The sequence below is a fragment of the Coregonus lavaretus genome (genome assembly GCF_964263955.1).
Source record: "Coregonus lavaretus genome assembly, chromosome: 8".
In the NCBI taxonomy this organism is placed as follows: Eukaryota; Metazoa; Chordata; class Actinopteri; order Salmoniformes; family Salmonidae; genus Coregonus; species Coregonus lavaretus.
Genome location: NC_139995.1, coordinates 4081539 through 4100522, shown reverse-complemented (window position 1 = coordinate 4100522; position 18984 = coordinate 4081539). Strand labels below are relative to the sequence as shown.

The 18984-nt window shown below is 45.1% G+C and overlaps 1 protein-coding gene across 3 annotated transcripts in view; it reads left to right on the top strand.

The window, feature by feature from the left end:
• The window catches only part of LOC311134154 (protein MTSS 2-like), a 139499-nt gene extending 121193 nt beyond the window's left edge, over positions 1–18306 (top strand). For 2 of the 3 annotated variants that reach the window (XM_084167760.1, XM_084167762.1), the window contains 5 exons: positions 2105–2201; positions 9121–9246; positions 12091–12244; positions 13046–13072; positions 14001–18306. In XM_084167760.1, coding sequence (XP_084023886.1) covers positions 2105–2201; positions 9121–9246; positions 12091–12244; positions 13046–13072; positions 14001–15388 — 1792 coding nt within the window. In that variant the 3' untranslated portion in view covers positions 15389–18306. The remainder of the gene's footprint in view (positions 1–2104; positions 2202–9120; positions 9247–12090; positions 12245–13045; positions 13073–14000) is intronic. The other variant, XM_084167761.1, reaches the window with a different exon arrangement.
• The last annotated feature ends 678 nt before the right edge of the window (positions 18307–18984 follow it).

Genomic DNA, 18984 nt, shown 5'->3' with positions numbered 1-18984 from the left:
AAGACGTGACACTTGGCATTCAGGCCAAAGAGTTCAGTCTGGAGGAAACCTGGCACCATCTCTACGGTGAAGCATGGTGGTGGCAGCATCATGCTGTGGGGATGTTTTTTAGTGCAGGGACTGGGAGACTAGTCAGTGTTGAGGAAAAAATTTATGGAGCAAAGTACAGAGAGATACTTGATGAAAACCTGCTCCAGAGTGCTCAGGACCTCAGACTGGGGCAAAGGTTCACTTTCCAACAGGACAACAACCCTAAGCACACAGCCAAGACAGCGCAGGAGTGGCTTCGGGACAAGTCTCTGAATGTCCTTGAGTGGCCCAGCCAGAGCCCGGACTTGAACCCAATTGAACGTCTCTGGAGAGAACTGAAAATAGCTGCAGTGACGCTCCCATCCAACCTGACAGAGTTTGAGAGGATCTGCAGAGAAGAATGGGAGAAACTCCCCAAATACCGGTGTGCCAAGCTTGTAGCATCATACCCAAGAAGACTCGATGCTGTAATCGCTGCCAAAGGTGCTTCAACAAAGTACTGAGTAAAGGGTCTGAATACTTGTGTAAATGTGATATTTTATTTGTTTCTTTTTAATAAATTAGCAAAAATTTTAAAAACCAGTTTTTTCTTTGTCATTATGGAGTATTGTGTGTAGATTGATGAGGGGGGGAAAACTATTTAATGAATTTTAGAATAAGGCTGTAACGTAACAAAATGTGGAAAAGGTCAAGGGGTCTGAATTCCAGAGTTATCCTCAGTGAACAATATTCAGATAGATACCAAACATGGAAACTATAGCATTATTCTGTCACAATATGAAAAATGTATGCACTCACTAAATCGCTCTGGATTAGAGCGTCTGCTAAATGACTAAAATGTAAATGTAACAATAGTCAGTCCTCTGGACACTGTAACAGAGCTACATTTTGGCCCCTCGTAGGGGGAATGGCTAATTAGTCATTGGGCATTGTCCTACACTGACCACAACTACTAACCACAAAACTACTGACCACAACCACAAAACTACTGACCACACCTAGCTACTGACTACACAACTACTGAACCACACAACTACTGACCACAACCATACAGCTACTGACCACTATTACTGACCACAAAACTAATGAACCACACACCCAATGACCACAACTACTGACCACAAAAATACTTTGAAAGAGCTGTCATCACTAGATGTGGCGTCATATTTATCTCCCCAAATAATAGCCTAAAACGTTCAAATCATTCCACTAAAATCAAGCTTAATTTAAAAAGTAAATTCTGCATCTATTTATCTGAAACCCACAGCATGAATGATTAAGTTGCTTTGCTTTCCTAAGAGTGTTGTCCACATGATATTTCCTTTTATTCCAATCTTCTGACAGAAGATCGCTTTGTTCTATGTCTGTCTTCTTTCAGTTCACATGCAACAAGTGTAGTTTAGACATTTTTTCAATCTAACTGGCAAAATGTATAGAAGTGCAAGAAAATGAGCTTTAAAACTGCAACATTTTCTTTGCATCCCATTACAAAATGTGTCGAATTTTCAGGAAATACGCTTTAAACCTGCAAAATTCTCTCCACCAATGAGGGGTGTGAACAATTTGTGTCATGAGTGCTTGTGCCCATAGAGATAGACGTCGCATGTGATGTTCCACAATGCTGGAAGTGAAAAAATGTGGGAAACTCTGCTCTAAGGTATGCAATGACTGACATGACGAGGACAACTGATGATGCACTACCCAATTTCGAAATTGAACCTTGTGCATTCTACTATTACAACTTTCAAGAGTAAGTTGAAAGCTGGACTGAGTTCCTTAAAAAATAAATACAAAATATATAGTTTTTATTTTATTTTTGGGGGTGAACCCCAAAAACTAAATAATAAAAACTATATATTTTTTGTTTTTTTCTCTCTGTGCGTAATTAGGGTAGTACATTGTCCACCAAAACAGATTTAAATTATCTCTAGTTTTGTTCACTCACAGTCGCTTGGCTCCGTTTATGAAGAAATGGTGGCAGTTTTGTATGCCTTGTTGTCTTTCTCTCATTTTCATTTCTCTTTTTGTTTCCTGCTCTTTTTCATTTAATTGTATCTCTCTCTCGCTCTTTCAGTAACTACAACTCTGTTAGGCATGTCCCCTCTCTGGACTCCATCACCACCTCGGTGGACGGCATTCACCTCCGCCCACCCTCCATGAACCCAGCACAGGTAAGACTGACTGACTTTCTCCATTTTGAAGTGCTCCATGTCATCTCAACGCAGAAGCATTACAGGCCCAATATTATTTTGGCTGCTGAATTTTTCAAATGCGTCGATCATCATCTCACCCTACTGCTGCACTTTTGCCTAGGTGGCTCGATTTCAAGTAATTTCAATCAATCAATCAATTTTATTTTATATAGCCCTTCTTACATCAGCTAATATCTCGAAGTGCTGTACAGAAACCCAGCCTAAAACCCCAAACAGCTAGTAATGCAGGTGTAGAAGCACGGTGGCTAGGAAAAACTCCCTAGAAAGGCAAAACCTAGGAAGAAACCTAGAGAGGAACCAGGCTATGAGGGGTGGCCAGTCCTCTTCTGGCTGTGCCGGGTGGAGATTATAACAGAACCATGCCAAGATGTTCAAAAATGTTCATAAGTGACAAGCATGGTCAAATAATAATCAGGAATAAATCTCAGTTGGCTTTTCATAGCCGATCATTAGAGTTTAAAACAGCAGGTCTGGGACAGGTAGGGGTTCCATAACCGCAGGCAGAACAGTTTAAACTGGAATAGCAGCAAGGCCAGGCGGACTGGGGATAGCAAGGAGTCACCACGGCCGGTAGTCCCGACGTATGGTCCTAGGGCTCAGGTCTCTCAGTTGGCTTTTCATAGCCGATCATTTAGAGTTGAAAACAGCAGGTCTGGGACAGGTAGGGGTTTCGTAGCCGCAGGCAGAACAGTTGAAACTGGAATAGCAGCAAGGCCAGGCGGACTGGGGGCAGCAGGGTGTCATCATGCCCGGTAGTCCTGACGTATGGTCCTAGGGCTCAGGTTCTCAGAGAGAAAGAGAGAACGAGAGAATTAGAGAGAGCATACTTAAATTCACACAGGACACTGGATAAGACAGGAGAAGTACTCCAGGTATAACCAACTAACCCCAGCCCCCCGACACATAAACTACTGCAGCATAAATACTGGAGGCTGAGACAGGAGCGGTCCGGAGACACTGTGGCCCCATCCGAAGAAACCCCCGGACAGGGCCAAACAGGAAGGATATAACCCCACCCACTCCGCCAAAGCACAGCCCCCGCACCACTAGAGGGATATCCCCAACCACCAACTTACAATCCTGAGACAAGGCCGAGTATAGCCCACAGAGGTCTCCACCACAGCACAAACCAAGGGGGGGGGGGGGCGCCAACCCAGACAGGAAGATCACGTCAGTAACTCAACCCACTCAAGTGACGCACCCCTCCCAGGGACGGCATGAAAGAGCACCAGCAGGCCAGTGACTCAGCCCCTGCAACAGGGTTAGAGGCAGAGAACCCCAGTGGAGAGGGGAACCGGCCTGGCAGAGACAGCAAGGGCTGTTCGTTGCTCCAGCCTTTCCGTTCACCTTCACACTCCTGGGCCAGACTACACTCAATCATATGACCTACTGAAGAGATAAGTCTTCAGTAAAGACTTAAAGGTTGAGACCGAGTCTGCGTCTCTCACATGGGTAGGCAGACTGTTCCATAAAAATGGAGATCTATAGGAGAAAGCCCTGCCTCCCGCTGTTTGCTTAGAAATTCTAGGGACAATTAGGAGGCCTGCGTCTTGTGACCGTAGCGTACGTATTGGTATGTACGGCAGGACCAACTCGGAAAGATAGGTAGGAGCAAGCCCATGTAACGCTTTATAGGTTAACAGTAAAACCTTGAAATCAGCCCTTGCCTTAACAGGAAGCCAGTGTAGGGAAGCTAGCACTGGAGTAATATGATCAAATTTCTTGGTTCTAGTCAGGATTCTAGCAGCCGTATTTAGCACTAACTGAAGTTTATTTAGTGCTTTATCCGGGTAGCCGGAAAATAGAGCATTGCAGTAGTCTAATCTAGAAGTAACAAATGCATGGATTAATTTTTCTGCATCATTTTTGGACAGAAAATTTCTGATTTTTGCAATGTTACGTAGATGGAAAAAAGCTGTCCTTGAAACAGTCTTGATATGTTCGTCAAAAGAGAGATCAGGGTCAAGAGTAACGCCTAGGTCCTTCACAGTTTTATTTGAGACGACTTTACAACCATCAAGATGAATTGTCAGATTTAACAGAAGATCTCTTTGTTTCTTGGGACCTAGAACAAGCATCTCTGTTTTGTCCGAGTTTAAAAGTAAAAAGTTTTCAGCCATCCACTTCCTTATGTCTGAAACACAGGCTTCTGTGTTTTCTGTGAAGAAAACTTCAGTCCACTGCAGCATATATCATTAAATAATCGATTCTTACATTCAAGGTTCAATCTATTGCCCTTTCTTAACTTGAGTACTGTTTTATCTAAACCCCAGTAAACAGTTTAAAAGAAAGACGTTGCTCTGTCTGGCCCCCTCCCTCTACCTGAGTTACTCATGTTAGGCAGTACCCTTTACAACTTCTGCTTGAAACAAAAACAATTTTCTCTCTATCCCTCCTCCCGTCCTCCCTTCGTGGCTAGCGCCGGTCGCCCAGTCCGTTGGCACGCTTTGAGGGCTGGGACGGCACCGCACGCTCCCTCAGTGAGGGCAACTCGCCAACCACCTCCGCCCGCTCTGGTGCCCACCGCACCCATGTCCGCTCTGCCAGCCGCAGAGACACCACTGTGAGAACACACACCCCCTTACTGGCCCCCTGTATACCCACTGTGGTGTAAACCCCTACGCATGGCCCCCATGTAACTGTGTGTGTGTTGTCTGTATTTGTCCAGTTGTGTATAATGAATGCATCCAGTGTCTGTGTGTTACTGTGTGGGTATGTGTGAGTAGAGTATCTGTGTGAGAGGGAGAAAAACTGCTTTAGCTAATTTACTATCAGCCCTTAATTTCACCTGCCGCCCACTGGAAAAGTAAAATGATCAACTTGAAGTTCTAAATAACGCAACTAGCCACCTCCAGAAGGCCTAAAAGCTCCTAAAAGCCATTGCTCCTAGTACAGTAACAGTTGACCCCGTATAATAGCTACTGTGCTAATATAGTCATTATATACAGTACCAGTCAAAAGTTTGGACACCTACTCATTTAAGTTTTTCTACATTGTAGAATAATAGTGAAGACATCAAAACTATGAAATAACACATATAGATTAATGTGGTAACCAAAAAAGTGTTAAACAAATCAAAATATATTTTATATTCTTCAAAGTAGCCACCCTTTGCCTTGATGACAGCACACTCTTGGCATTCTCTCAACCACCTTCATGAGGAATGCTTTTCCAACAGTCTTGAAGGAGTTCCCACATATGCTGAGCACTTGTTGGCTGCTTCAGCCATTTGCCAAGCTGATCTGGCACCTTTTGATCCTCACCAAGGAGTGAGTCATGACACATGCTAAAACAGGAAAGGGCTTTCCCCAAACTGTTGCCACAAAGTTGGAAGCACAGACTTGTCTAAAATGCCATTATATGTTGTAGCATTAAGATTTCCCTTCACTGGAACTAAGAGGCCTACCTGAACCATGAAAAACAGCCCCAGACCATTATTCCTCCTCCACCAAACTTTATAGTTGGCACTATGCATTCGGGCAGGTAGCGTTCTCCTGGCATCCGCCAAACCCAGATTCATCTGTCGGACTGCCAGATGGTGAAGCGTGATTAGTCACTGCAGAGAACGCGTTTCCACTGCTCCAGAGTACAATGGCTTCGAGCTTTACACCACTCCAGCCGACGCTTGGCATTGCGCATGGTGATCTTAGGCTGTCGACCATGGAAACCCACAGTTCTTGTGCTGACGTTGCTTCCAGGGGTAGTTTGGTAGTGAGTGTTGCAACCGAGGACAGACGATTTTTACTCGCTTCAGCGGCCCCATTTAGTGAGCTTATGTGGCCTACCACTTCGCGCCTGAGCCGTTGTTGCTCCTTGACGTTTCCACTTCACAATAACAGCACTTACAGTTGACCAGGGCAGCTCTAGCAGGGCAGAAATTTGACGAACTAACTTGTCAGAAAGGTGGCACCATGAAAGTCGCTGAGGCCATTCTACTGCCAATGTTTGTCTATGGAGATTGCATGGCGGTGTGCTCAATTTTATACACCTGTCAGCAACGGGTGTGGCTGAAATAGCCCAAATCCACTAATTTGAAGGGCTGTCCACATACTTTTGTGTATGTAATTCTATGTTATTGTTCCTCTAACTTCCTCCAGTCCCTGTGATAGTCTCGCTGCCCTTCCCAGTGCTCTTCCTTGTGTCTACATCCTGTTTGTACAGTGTTTCCTGCCCATCCCTGCCCGGAAGTATTCACCTATTATTTATTGTCATGTGGACTTTCACTTCTGTCACATCAAACAGGCCACTGCTTGTTTAGTTTTTGCGTGAGCTGTCATCAATGTATATGTATTTATAATAGTATGTCTGTTAGTGTTGTCACGATACCAGAATTGTGTCTTCGATACCAGGTTTAGTATCACGATACTCAATACCAAAACGATACCACAGCAAAAAAAGAAGGCATTTTAGCGAAAGTCACAGAATGGCACTTGATCCAGACAGATAAAATCAGCTACTGCTCTGTTCAATCATTGGGCATCTCGAGTTCAATATCATTACATTATAATTTTTTACGTACATTTTTCAGACAGCCATGTATGCATTAATGAATCAATTATACAATCATACAAACAATTTGACTTTTTTTTTACCATTCTAACAACATAATGGAAATAATTTATTTGAATAGTAAATCTCTATTGATAAACTGGGTAAATCAAGATGTAGCCTAGACTTATTCAAAGTAGGTTGTTATCAATAAAACGTCACAATACGCTGCACAGCATTCCATTTTGCTGCTGGGGGGCAAGGAGAACCCCAGCTTCGCTTAAACCATTGACAACTACGTGCCATTTTCAAGGGATTGGTTAATAAATGTTTTAACTATTTGGTTTTTAATATCATCACCTCTTGAGGAGCATAGTCAGAACCCCACATTTCTGATTATTCCACATTTAGCTCTATCATCAGAGTTATACTGCAAGCAAGTGCATGCTTTTCATGATCAATAAACATCAATTTTCCGATACGTGAGGGTAGCCTATCCATTTGGTTTCTAGGTAGGTAGCTAGCTAGCTAAGCAAACAACGTAATTTAGCTTGCTTCATCAGAGATTAGGCTTTTGGGAAGATCTTGACATCAGCAAGTCCTCATCCTGGTAAAGTTGTTAGTCAGACTACTGTCATCACCACTATAGATGGTAAGCAAATCAAACAATATTTGGATATAGCCATCTAGTTTATCCCCTGAAAGTTAACTTGTTAACTAGCAATATTGAAGGGATCTGTTAATAGCTACCTAGCCAATTTGACGTGGTCCATCAATCAATGTAGCCTATCATGTCTGTCAGCAGCAATCGTGAATAAACACTCTTAAATACAATGTTGTTAGCTAACTTTGCTAGGTAAGCCTACATTGGTTGGGGGGAAAAAGTACATTCGGTCAACTTACCACTATGTTTAGCCAACTGTACAAAGTTTCTACCGGTAGCTTGCAAAGTAAACATCAGCTAACAGTACATCAGCAAATGCGCCCTTCTGCTGCTTGATTGGCACAGCCTACAAAGGATGGGGAAATTAACCTAAACCACTCATACTTGTCAGGTATAGTTCACTTTTATTTCATAACACTCAAATATCTAATGGCGGCCAATATTGAGAGAGATCGTGAAGCTCCCTCATGTATCTGAAATTTCATGATCAATTGATGTTTACTGATCATGAAAAGCATGCCGTTACTTGCTGTATAACTGATGATAGAGCTAAATGTGCGCAGCTGTAATGCATGGAATAATCTGAAATTTGTAGTTCTGACTATGCTCTTCAAGAGATGATGATATTACAACCAAATAGGTATAACATTTATTTAACAATCCCTTGAATACGGTACGCAGTTGTCAATGGTTTTAGCAGAGCTGGGGGTCTCCTTGCCGCAGAAAAGGCACATCAAACGTTCTTCACCTTAAGGTGACGTTTGTTAACGACCTATACAGGTGAATGCATATTTAATAAGAGTGTATGCATACATTGAGTTATTGAGCTTGTTTTGGATGATTTCATGGGGCTGCACATGACAATCATTCCCTTCCATTTGGGACTTATTTTATTGTACTGATCAGCAACATTTGCATAGAAGTAGCTTATTTTATAAAAGTGTGCGCTGTCTTTTTAACCATTAATTATGTCATTCACGAGGCAAGAGGGTGGCAGCCCTTCGTAGCCCTATTCACACAGTCAGTTCGCTGAGGCAATAGGTAATCGTTGGGAGAGAACGATTTGAAGTTTTGGTGGCAATCGGCTTTGAAATCAGCATATTTTGTGTTATGGTTTGCATATCACAAACAAAGTACTAGGGTTAGTGAATTGATGTTGGCTTCAGCTGTAAGCTAGCAAGGAAAGTTAGCATTAGCCAAAGCTGGAAGCTACCGTTATCTTCTTAGATTGTAAAGCGTTCTAGCCTGTATGAACAGTAATTAACAGTTTCAACATTTCTACATGCTGTGATCACATTATTCATGTGTGTTAACTTCTGTGCAGCATGAGTGGGGAGCTAACATGATGCAGCCCAGACTCTCAGTGCAGGCTAAATGGAGCAGGCATGGTGCGGTGCACTGCGCTCCCGCTATAGGGGACATCGGCTGCGCTGATAGACTTGATCTGTCAGACACATTTCACAGAATTACCGAAAGGAACCAAAATTCCTAACCGTTTTTCATGTTCTAGTATCGAAAAAGTACCGAACTTTCTGTATACCGTGCAACAGTGTTTGTATCAAATTGTCCAACAGTGATTATAGAATGTATCTGTATTTAATGGTGTATCTATCTGTATATAAAATATGTATAGAATATATCATACATTCTATACACAGATTATATCTAATGGTACATCTGTCAGTGGGCAGTGGCACAATGTGGAATTGTTGGCGTTTGTTTCAGGAGTTGAGCAGGCCGTGGTCGGGGCAGATCGGTCCGTGCACAGAGAATGGCATGGCAATGCCCCCTCCACACAACGCCTACACACAGCATGGAGAGAGAGCCCGCGCCATGTCCACATCCGGAAAGGTAGCACATGCACACAAACTGGCACACATATACTGACACAAACACACACACACAGAATGCTTATCAGTTTGTACTTTGATATGTGGTCAATGATTAATGCAAATAAGCACCGGTGCAGTGTGTTCTACAATTTCTGAATCATTGTCAAACAAACAAACCTTTTTGTAATCCATTAATAATTAATTGATTGTATGATAACTTAAGAAATATTTCCACAAGGAAGTGATGGCAACACTTATTCCAGGGTAAATAGATAGCACTACTTATACACTGCTCCAAAAAATAAAGGGAACACTAAAATAACACATCCTAGATCTGAAGAATGAAATAATCTTATTAAATACTTTTTTCTTTACATAGTTGAATGTGCTGACAACAAAATCACACAAATTATCAATGGAAAAAAAAAAATCACACTCAAAATTAAAGTGGAAAACCACACTACAGGCTGATCCAACTTTGATGTAATGTCCTTAAAACAAGTCAACATGAGGCTCAGTAGTGTGTATGACCTCCCTACAACACCTGGGCATGCTCCTGATGAGGTGGCGGATGGTCTCCTGAGGGATCTCCTCCCAGACCTGGACTAAAGCATCTGCCAACTCCTGGACAGTCTGTGGTGCAACGTGGTGTTGGTGGATGGAGCGAGACATGATGTCCCAGATGTGCTCAATTGGATTCAGGTCTGGGGAACAGGCGGGCCAGTCCTTAGCATCAATGCCTTCCTCTTGCAGGAACTGCTGACACACTCCAGCCACATGAGGTCTAGCATTGTCTTGCATTAGGAGGAACCCAGGGCCAACCGCACCACCATATGGTCTCACAAGGGGTCTGAGGATCTCATCTCGGTACCTAATGGCAGTCAGGCTACCTCTGGCGAGCACATGGAGGGCTGTGCGGCCCCCCCAAAGAAATGCCACCCCACACCATGACTGACCCACTGCCAAACCGGTCATGCTGGAGGATGTTGCAGGCAGCAGAACGTTCTCCACGGCGTCTCTAGACTCTGTCACGTCTGTCACATGTGCTCAGTGTGAACCTGCTTTCATCTGTGAAGAGCACAGGGCGCCAGTGGCGAATTTGCCAATCTTGGTGTTCTCTGGCAAATGCCAAACGTCCTGCACGGTGTTGGGCTGTAAGCACAACCCCCACCTGTGGACGTCGGGCCCTCATACCACCCTCATGGAGTCTGTTTCTGACCGTTTGAGCAGACACATGCACATTTGTGGCCTGCTGGAGGTCATTTTGCAGGGCTCTGGCAGTGCTGCTCCTGCTCCTCCTTGCACAAAGGCGGAGGAAGCAGCCCTGCTGCTGGGTTGTTGCCCTCCTACGGCCTCCTCCACGTCTCCTGATGTACTGGCCTGTCTCCTGGTAGCGCCTCCATGCTCTGGACACTACGCTGACACACAGCAAACCTTCTTGCTACAGCTCGCATTGATGTGCCATCCTGGATGAGCTGCACTACCTGAGCCACTTGTGTGGGTTGTAGACTCCGTCTCATGCTACCACTAGAGTGAAAGCACCGCCAGCATTCAAAAGCAACCAAAACATCAGCCAGGAAGCATAGGAACTGAGAAGTGGTCTGTGGTCACCACCTGCAAAACCAGTCCTTTATTGGGGGTGTCTTGCTAATTGCCTATAATTTCCACCTATTGTCTATTCCATTTGCACAACAGCATGTGAAATTTAATGTCAATCAGTGTTGCTTCCTAAGTGGACAGTTTGATTTCACAGAAGTGTGATTGACTTGGAGTTATATTGTGTTTAAGTGTTCCCTTTAGTTTTTTGAGCAGTGTATAACTATCTTCTAACAAGCGTTTAAGTATAGGCAGTAACATTTATTACCTCATTTTGTTTTCCAAGAAAACACAAAAATGTGAGCGCAACATGTAAAGTGTTGGTCCCATGTTTCATGAGCTGAAATAAAAGATCCCAGAAATGTTCCATATGCACAAAAAGCTTAGTTCTCTCAATTGTTTGCCATACATTTCTTTACATCCCTGTTAGTGAGCATTTCTGCTTTGCCAAGATAATCCATCCACCTGACAGGTGTGGCATGTCAAGAAGCTGGTTAAACAGCATGATTGCATCATTACACAGGTGCACCTTGTGCTGGGGACAATAAAAGGCCACTCTAAAATGTGCAGTTTTGTCACACAACACAATGCCACAGATGTCTCAAGTTTTGAGGGAGAGTGCAATTGGCATGCTGACTGCAGGAATGTCCACCAGAGCTGTTGCCAGAGAATTGAATGTTAATTTCTCTACCATAAGCCTCCTCCAACGTCATTTTACAGAATTTGGCAGTACGTCCAACCGACCTCACAAACGCAGACCACGTGTAACCACGCCAGCCCAGGACCTCCACATCCTGCTGATTGGCTGGGCCTGGCTCCCCAGTGGGTGGGCCTATGCCCTCCCTAGCCCACCCATGGCTGCGCCCCTGCCCAGTCATGTGAAATCCATAAATTAGGGCCTAATTTATTAATTTCAATTGACTGATTTCCTTCTATGAACTGTAACTCAGTAAAATCTTTTGCGTTGTTGCGTTTATATTTCTGTTCAGGATAGTATGAGAGCCATTTCAGGGTGTATTCTTAGTGTTCAGCTGATGGGGGCAGCAGAGGCCAAGAGGTTGAGGAAGGATTCTCTTCCACTGTACACATCTCCATTTTTATTTTTTTTACCCTAAACTCTCCCTCCCCCCTCTCTCTCCTTCCTTTCCTTCCACCTTCCCCTCATTCTCTCCCTCCCTCACTATCCCTTCCTCCCTTCTTTCCGCACCCCATCCCTCTCCCTCACTATCCCTTCCTCCCTCCCTTCCACACACCATCCCTCTCATAGCCCCAGAGTGCCCGGGAGAAGCTGGCCCTGACCCTGGGCGGAGGGCTCAACTCGGAGGCCCCACACACCAGTCGCGACTCCCTCCACTGTTCCAGTGGCTACAGCACGCAGACCACCACGCCCTCCTGCTCCGAGGACACCATCCCCTCCCACGGTTAGTAGTGTCCACCACAGACCAAACCCCCCGCCACACACCACTCCTGGGATGCGACCAAAATAGCACCATATTAGCTACCTAGTGCACTACATACCTTTGACCAGGCACTGTAGGGAAGGATGCCATTTGGGACGCAAACCTACCATCCCCCCATGGTCACAGCACTGTCTGCTTGTCTGGCTACGTCTGTCTGTCTCTGTCTCTTTGGCTCAGCCAGCTCTGTTCTTTAGTGGGTCTCTGTGTCAGAGATCTTATACAGCATGGTTCTCTTATTGTTTGTCTGTCTGTGTGTCATGATTTGAGCTTTTGGGGTCTGTTTGCTTGTATCTGCCTTATCTGTCTGTGTCTGTTGTTCTGTCTGTGATTGTCTTGCAATCTGTCGCATGCATCCGTCTCATTTCACTATCACACCAGAATGACGTCTCCACTTCTGTCCCATCCATGTGCCTGTTTCAACAGCATTATCACAACACCAGCTTGTGCAAGTAGCCTGTGGTAGTATAATGTGCTTTTGTCAGCAGTGCTACCTAAAAACCAAGTCTGAATTTTCCATCTCTCCACATACCCCACCTGTTTGTCGGATCAAAAGCCTGTATGCCGAGCTGTAAAGCCATACATAGCAAATGAGCCTGCAACCCGAGAATGTTGTTTTACTTCAGTTTTGTCCCTCTCAAAGCATTATGGGGCTCGACTGTCACTCTGTGAAGCATCCCCCCATTCAACATCATGTTTTGATCAAAGAAAAGTAGCTTTTTTTTTTGGTATACAAGTTAAACGCAATTCTATATTCTTTTTCAGCTGTAAAGAAAGAACCTCCTCTTTATGGTAGGTTGCTTGTCCGTTACTGTTTAGATTTTCCCCTCTCTGTTCCTCACAAGTGAAATTAGAGATCATTCACAGTGATTTAGTGTGACATCTGTGCTGTGTGAATTCCCATCACATCAATGGCCTTTTTGCTAGTAAAAGGAGAGCATTAGCGCAGAATGTTTGTTGTGTGTGCATGCGTGTGGGTGTGAGAACCTTTGTGTAAACGGATGAGAGGATGCTTGCGTTATTCTGAGATCAATTGAGTGCGTATGTGAGTGATTGGGTGTACGTGCACACACTCCTTTGTCTCTGGTTGCATATGTGCGACCGCCATGTAATTGTGTTAGCGTGTTTACCATCATCAGCTGATAACAGGTCACCGCTCCGTGCTGACACACTCCCTTATCACACACACCCTAATTTCTTCTTCCTCCTCAGATAAGTCTGTCGTTTTTTTTCTCAAACACGGATTTTTTGCACAGTGATTCCGCATTGAGACATAGGCTGTGTACCAAATGGCACCCTATTCCCTACATAGTGCACTACTCTTGACCAGAACCCTGGAAATAGAGTGCCATTTGGGATGCAGGCATAATTAGGTTATTATGTTTGGGGCAAATCTGGAGTCTTAAGAGTTTCTGGGGTTCTCTTATACGTTTTCCCCATCTGATTCTCACCGAATACGCCAAGTATTCAATGCAGTCTGCAATACAAAAAATATCAACTTTAGCACAGAGAAGCTTTGTGTTGCACGGAACGTTCTTGCTCTTGGTTTTAACGGAATGCATCAGGTCAGATTTTCCACCCCAGGCAAAGCCTCTGCTTTCCTACCATGTTTTATTCCAGTTAGGAAAGAAATGTGTTGTGTGGTGTTCCTCCGCTCTAAGTAACCACAGCCTTACTCTTGTTCCATCCATCCCTCTCTCCCTCCTCCTCCACCCACCAGACTACGACTACATCTCCCTGCACGGGGGCGAGGAGGTGCACCACAGCCCGCCCGACTTCGACAAGTCCTCCACCATCCCGCGCAACAGCGACCTCGGCGTGCAGTACCGCAAGATGTTCCAGAGCAAGCGGCCCGCCTCGACCGTCAGCCTGCTCGCTGAGCCCGAGCCGCTGGGCCTGCGCCAGACGCACACTGCCACCATCCGCCGCAAGCCCTCATCCAAGCCCGCCTACCGCCGCGGCACCCTCAGTGGCGGCGTGCCTATCCCTATCTGCACCCCCCAGGTTCCCTTCAAAGCCTTGGGCGGAGGGGTAGGTGGAGGCAACGGTGGTGGAGGGGGGAGCAACGAGAACGTGGGGCCTCCAGGGAGTGGTGTGGGGGCGGGCGGGATTGGCATGAGCAGGACGGTGGACCACGGGCAGGTCCACGCCAAGCACAGTCTGTGCACTTCCACCCAGAGCCTGAGTGCCATGCCCTCGCACCACTCATCATCCACGTCGCCCTACTACTCACTGATCCCGGGCCAGGCGCCAGTGCCCATGGGCAGCTCGGAGCAGCTGTACCAGCTGAGCAAGCAGCAGCAGTTCACCCTGCACCAGCAGCAGCAGAAGCAGTACCAGCAGCAGCACCTACAGTACAACCAGCAGCAGCAGTTCCAGCCGCCCCAGACACAACAGTTGCAACCAGCAGCCCAGACACAACAGTTGCAACCAGCAGCCCAGACACAACAGTTGCAACCAGCAGCCCAGACACAACAGTTGCAACCAGCAGCCCAGACACAACAGTTGCAACCAGCAGCCCAGACACAACAGTTGCAACCAGCAGCCCAGACACAACAGTTGCAACCAGCAGCCCAGACACAACAGTTGCAACCAGCAGCCCAGACACAACAAGCAGCCCAGACACAACAGTTGCAACCAGCAGCCCAGACACAACAGCAGTTTCAACTACAGCAACAGTTCCAGCAACAACAGCAGTTTCAACTACAGCAACAGTTCCAGCAACAACAGCTACAGCAGCAACAACAGTTAGAACAACAGCAGCAGATGCAACAGCAGCTTTACCAGCAGACACAACAGCAACAACAGTACCAACAACCGCAACAGCAGAAGCTCCAATATCAAAAGCAGCAACAGCAGCAACAGTTTCTGCAGCAGTCTCATCTCCAACAACAGCACAACGCGTATGGCACTGCCAACCAGCTGATGGAAAGCGGGCACTGCCCTCCCCCCCAGCAGCCCCCTGTCGCCCCAGACGCCCAGGAGGCAGATGAGCCCTCGGGTGGCGGAGGTCACATGGTCACGATGATCCGGGGAGTGAAACTGCGTCGGACCCTGACCAACGACCGCTCTGCCCCCTTTATCCCCCCACCCAGCCATCTCAAATGAGCCCCTCCCTACCAGTGTAGGTTGTCATCGTTTTGTTTTACGGTTCTTGCTTTTCTTTTAGCCCCGTTTTTGATTGTTATTATATATTTTATTTTGGGGGGGGAGTTACGTTTCTCCTGATAAAATAAAGGATGTTGCCTTTTTGGACGTTTCGTCTCCTGTAAAACGTTTCCCTCTCTCCAATCAAATGTCCAGCTGCACTGTGTTTTAAACTGATTGTTATAATATTCCTCAGAAGGACTCATAGGTGAATGTGGCCTCTTTATCGCTCTAATTTAAGATTTTTATACATACTGGACAAGGATACGTGTTGGCTATATAAAAGCTTTTGAGCACATAGATGATAAAAGTCTTATGTTTATATGTTGTTGAGGGAAAAAAATGCCTTGCTTACTTAGTCTTATCATCACCTGTATAGCTGGAACCAATAAAAACCCACACATATGTATATATTAGCGTGATATGCGGAAATCTTTATTGTATTTTTTTTTATTATTATTAGTCGACGAAATAGCACTGGCATCTTTTCTGTCTTATTTTTGTATAAAGAACGAGCACAGGGTCAAAGTAGAGGTGCTTCCTTTTTGCCTGTACTTGGATCTGTCTAAAAGGACACTGACGGAGCTTCTGAATCAGTCTTGGTAGCTCAGGTTCTGATCCAGGGTCAGTGTCAGTGTCAATGGCAAAGACTGAAACAGTGGATGTGTACTGTATAAAAGACACAGGACTAGACCTCTATACCTTTCTAGTCTGGATCTCATTCAAGATGGGATCAAGTGAGCTCAATCACTCTCCATATACTGTAGGTCCACAGTGGCTTTAAATACTTCGAGCTGGCTTTGCTATTTATTCAGTTGACTTATTTTTTCTCTCTCAATTCAACACACTTCACCTTTGTGGCGTAGGCGACAGGCTTCTCGTGATGGAGGTCGACTGTACCAGTGTTTGGGCCAATCAGAGGCTTGCACCGCAGGGCAGAGAGTGGTCACAGGTTCAATGAAAGGCTTTGTGGGGCTTTTGATAGATGGGGTCAGGACCACTGTACTGTGACCTCCTTGAGCTGGAAAGTAAAGCCACCATTGTGTGGGGGGCGAGGAGGACTGCAATGTGCTTAATCCCTGCCCTAATGTATGTCTTAAGACTTTCTTCCCATTGCCAAGCACATTGATTTAGTGATGTATGTGGGGTAGTTTTTCAACTGATCGCCCTGTTCCTCCCTATATCAAGTCTACCTTCCTGAGGTTGGAGTTCTGGTTAATGTTCAGGTCTTTTTTCATGCGTTATCTCAGGGTAATCAGTCTCTTTTATTAGGAACGTATGGTGCTATTGTTACATACCAATCCCAGCCTAAATTAACTGCACTGACTCCTCTCCCCCCTGACTTACTGCATATACACATGACGCACTCACTGGCCATATTAAGGCATTTTTATAATAACTGACCAAGCAAGCTGTCAAATCAACTTACGGACGGACCATAGAAGTCGCCGTTTGTGGAGTGGCAATAGTTTTGCGGGCTAGGTGCTGTGGGTTAGGGATCCTTCTGGAATGTGAGCCCCACCCAACTGTTGTGGAATAATTTGATTAAAGGCAAATGAGTGATCTGGCATTGTATTTTCAATTTGTTTACCATTGTGTTTTTCTTAACTGAACCACTTTAAATGTGTGGGGGGTTTGGGACCTTTGGGCCTTCTAGCCATTACACATATCTACTCTTCCCTGAAAATATCCCCTTAGTCGTACTGTATAGAGAGGGTGATGAAACCAGAGAAGCTACTGTATAATAGCGACTCCTCCGCTAAGTGCATATTCCTCTCCCCCGACATTAAACGGGACTCCGCACCCAGCTGGACTGGGTTATTCTCTCCTCTGTCTCACATTCCCTCCAGGTTTGTGTAGGAGGCCCAATTACCTGACACCACTCATCGTCCATCGAATGACCCCATTGGCCGGTTTAGCCATTGTGCTACCCCTGGCCTCTTCATGTTGCCAGGGGTAACCCCCGTCCCCCAGAGGAACTACAATGGCCTCTGTAATCAAGGCCTTTGTTACAGGGTAGGCTTATACAATAACACCACTCCTGACTGGCTAATTTAAAGCAATATCGGGCTACATTTGAGCGACCGCTTTAAGTTCAAGGCTCCAAATGGTAATTACAGTACAGTGTGCATATCTCCCTAACCCCAAAGTACGAAGCGGCAAGGCCTTAGCAGAATGAGCGGGGGTCTGGGATAGTCAAATTATGGGGCAGCTGAGCTGACAGTTCCCTTTCTCTGTTGGGTTAATTGTATGTTATCCGATAAGATTTGTGTTCCACTAGAAGAGCTCAGATTTATTTAGTTTGAGTGAAAGAAATGATCCAAATTAAGTTGCATAGACTACGGAGATTAAATGAAGTTTGACGTTTTCTCAAACACTGCTACAGTCCCACTCCAAACCCCACCAATAGCATGACTGAAGAGCTGAATCCTGTTCTAAAAACCATGTTCCAGTTCCTTTCTTTGACCTTGGCTTCAGCCACACTATGGCTGAGTCCCAAATGGCTCCCTATTTAGTGCACTACTATGGGCCCTGGTCATAACTAGTGCAGTAGATCAGGAATAGGGTGCCATTTGGGACATGGGCTCTGTAGTCTGTTACCCAGGAAATGTGTGCGAGACTGAGACTTGGTGAGCATTGACTAGAAGCTTTGAGAAAATCTATGGACACTGTCCCACCTTGACCCCAAAGCCGCCCCATAGAGCTCCAACTGACCAACCCTCCTTCTGTCCATCCTGTTCTGTAAAGGGAGTTGATCTCTTATTGTAAACGCGTTCAATGTAAATTGCTAAGTGTCACAAATGCATCTGTGTAGTGACGCTGAAGCCTTAAATGAAAAGAAAAGTGGGTTTTAAAATATAAATGCGTTCAAAAAGTTGCTCCTTGGCTTGTTTGTTTTTTGTCTCAAAGGTCGAACAACTGTATTTTTTAATCTTGTGATGTCAACTGTTTGTTTACAGAAGTGGTATATACAGTAAACAAAACTGTGTGATGGCTTAAGATCAGAGAAAGCTATAAAAAAAAGGATAAAATGACTCTAGGGGTGTGCGTGTGTGAGAGAGTGTGGATTTATTTAGATATCGTTTTTTATATTGGTCCGGGCAAACTATATACCAACAATTAAGATGTGAACATGTTTAAGATCTGAGAAAGATGGAAAATGCTGTAAAATGACTCTCTCCATTCTCCATTGACTTGCATTGGATTTGCTTATACTGCATGTGAACTAGGGGGTTGTGCGTGTGGATTTTATTTAGATATTGTTTTAATATATACACTTAGTATACAAAACATTAACAACACCTGCTCTTTCAATGACATAGCTTTCACCTGGTCAGTCTATGATCCCTTATTGATGTCACTTGTTAAATCCACTTCAATCAGTGTAGATGAAGGGTAGGAGACCGGTGAAAGAAGGATTTTTAAGTCTTGAGACATGGATTGTGTATGTGTGCCATTTAAGAGCGTGATTGGGCAAGACAAAAAATGTAAGTGCCTTTGAACGGGGTATGGTAGTAGGTTCCAGGGGCACCGGTTTGTGTCAATAACTGTAACGC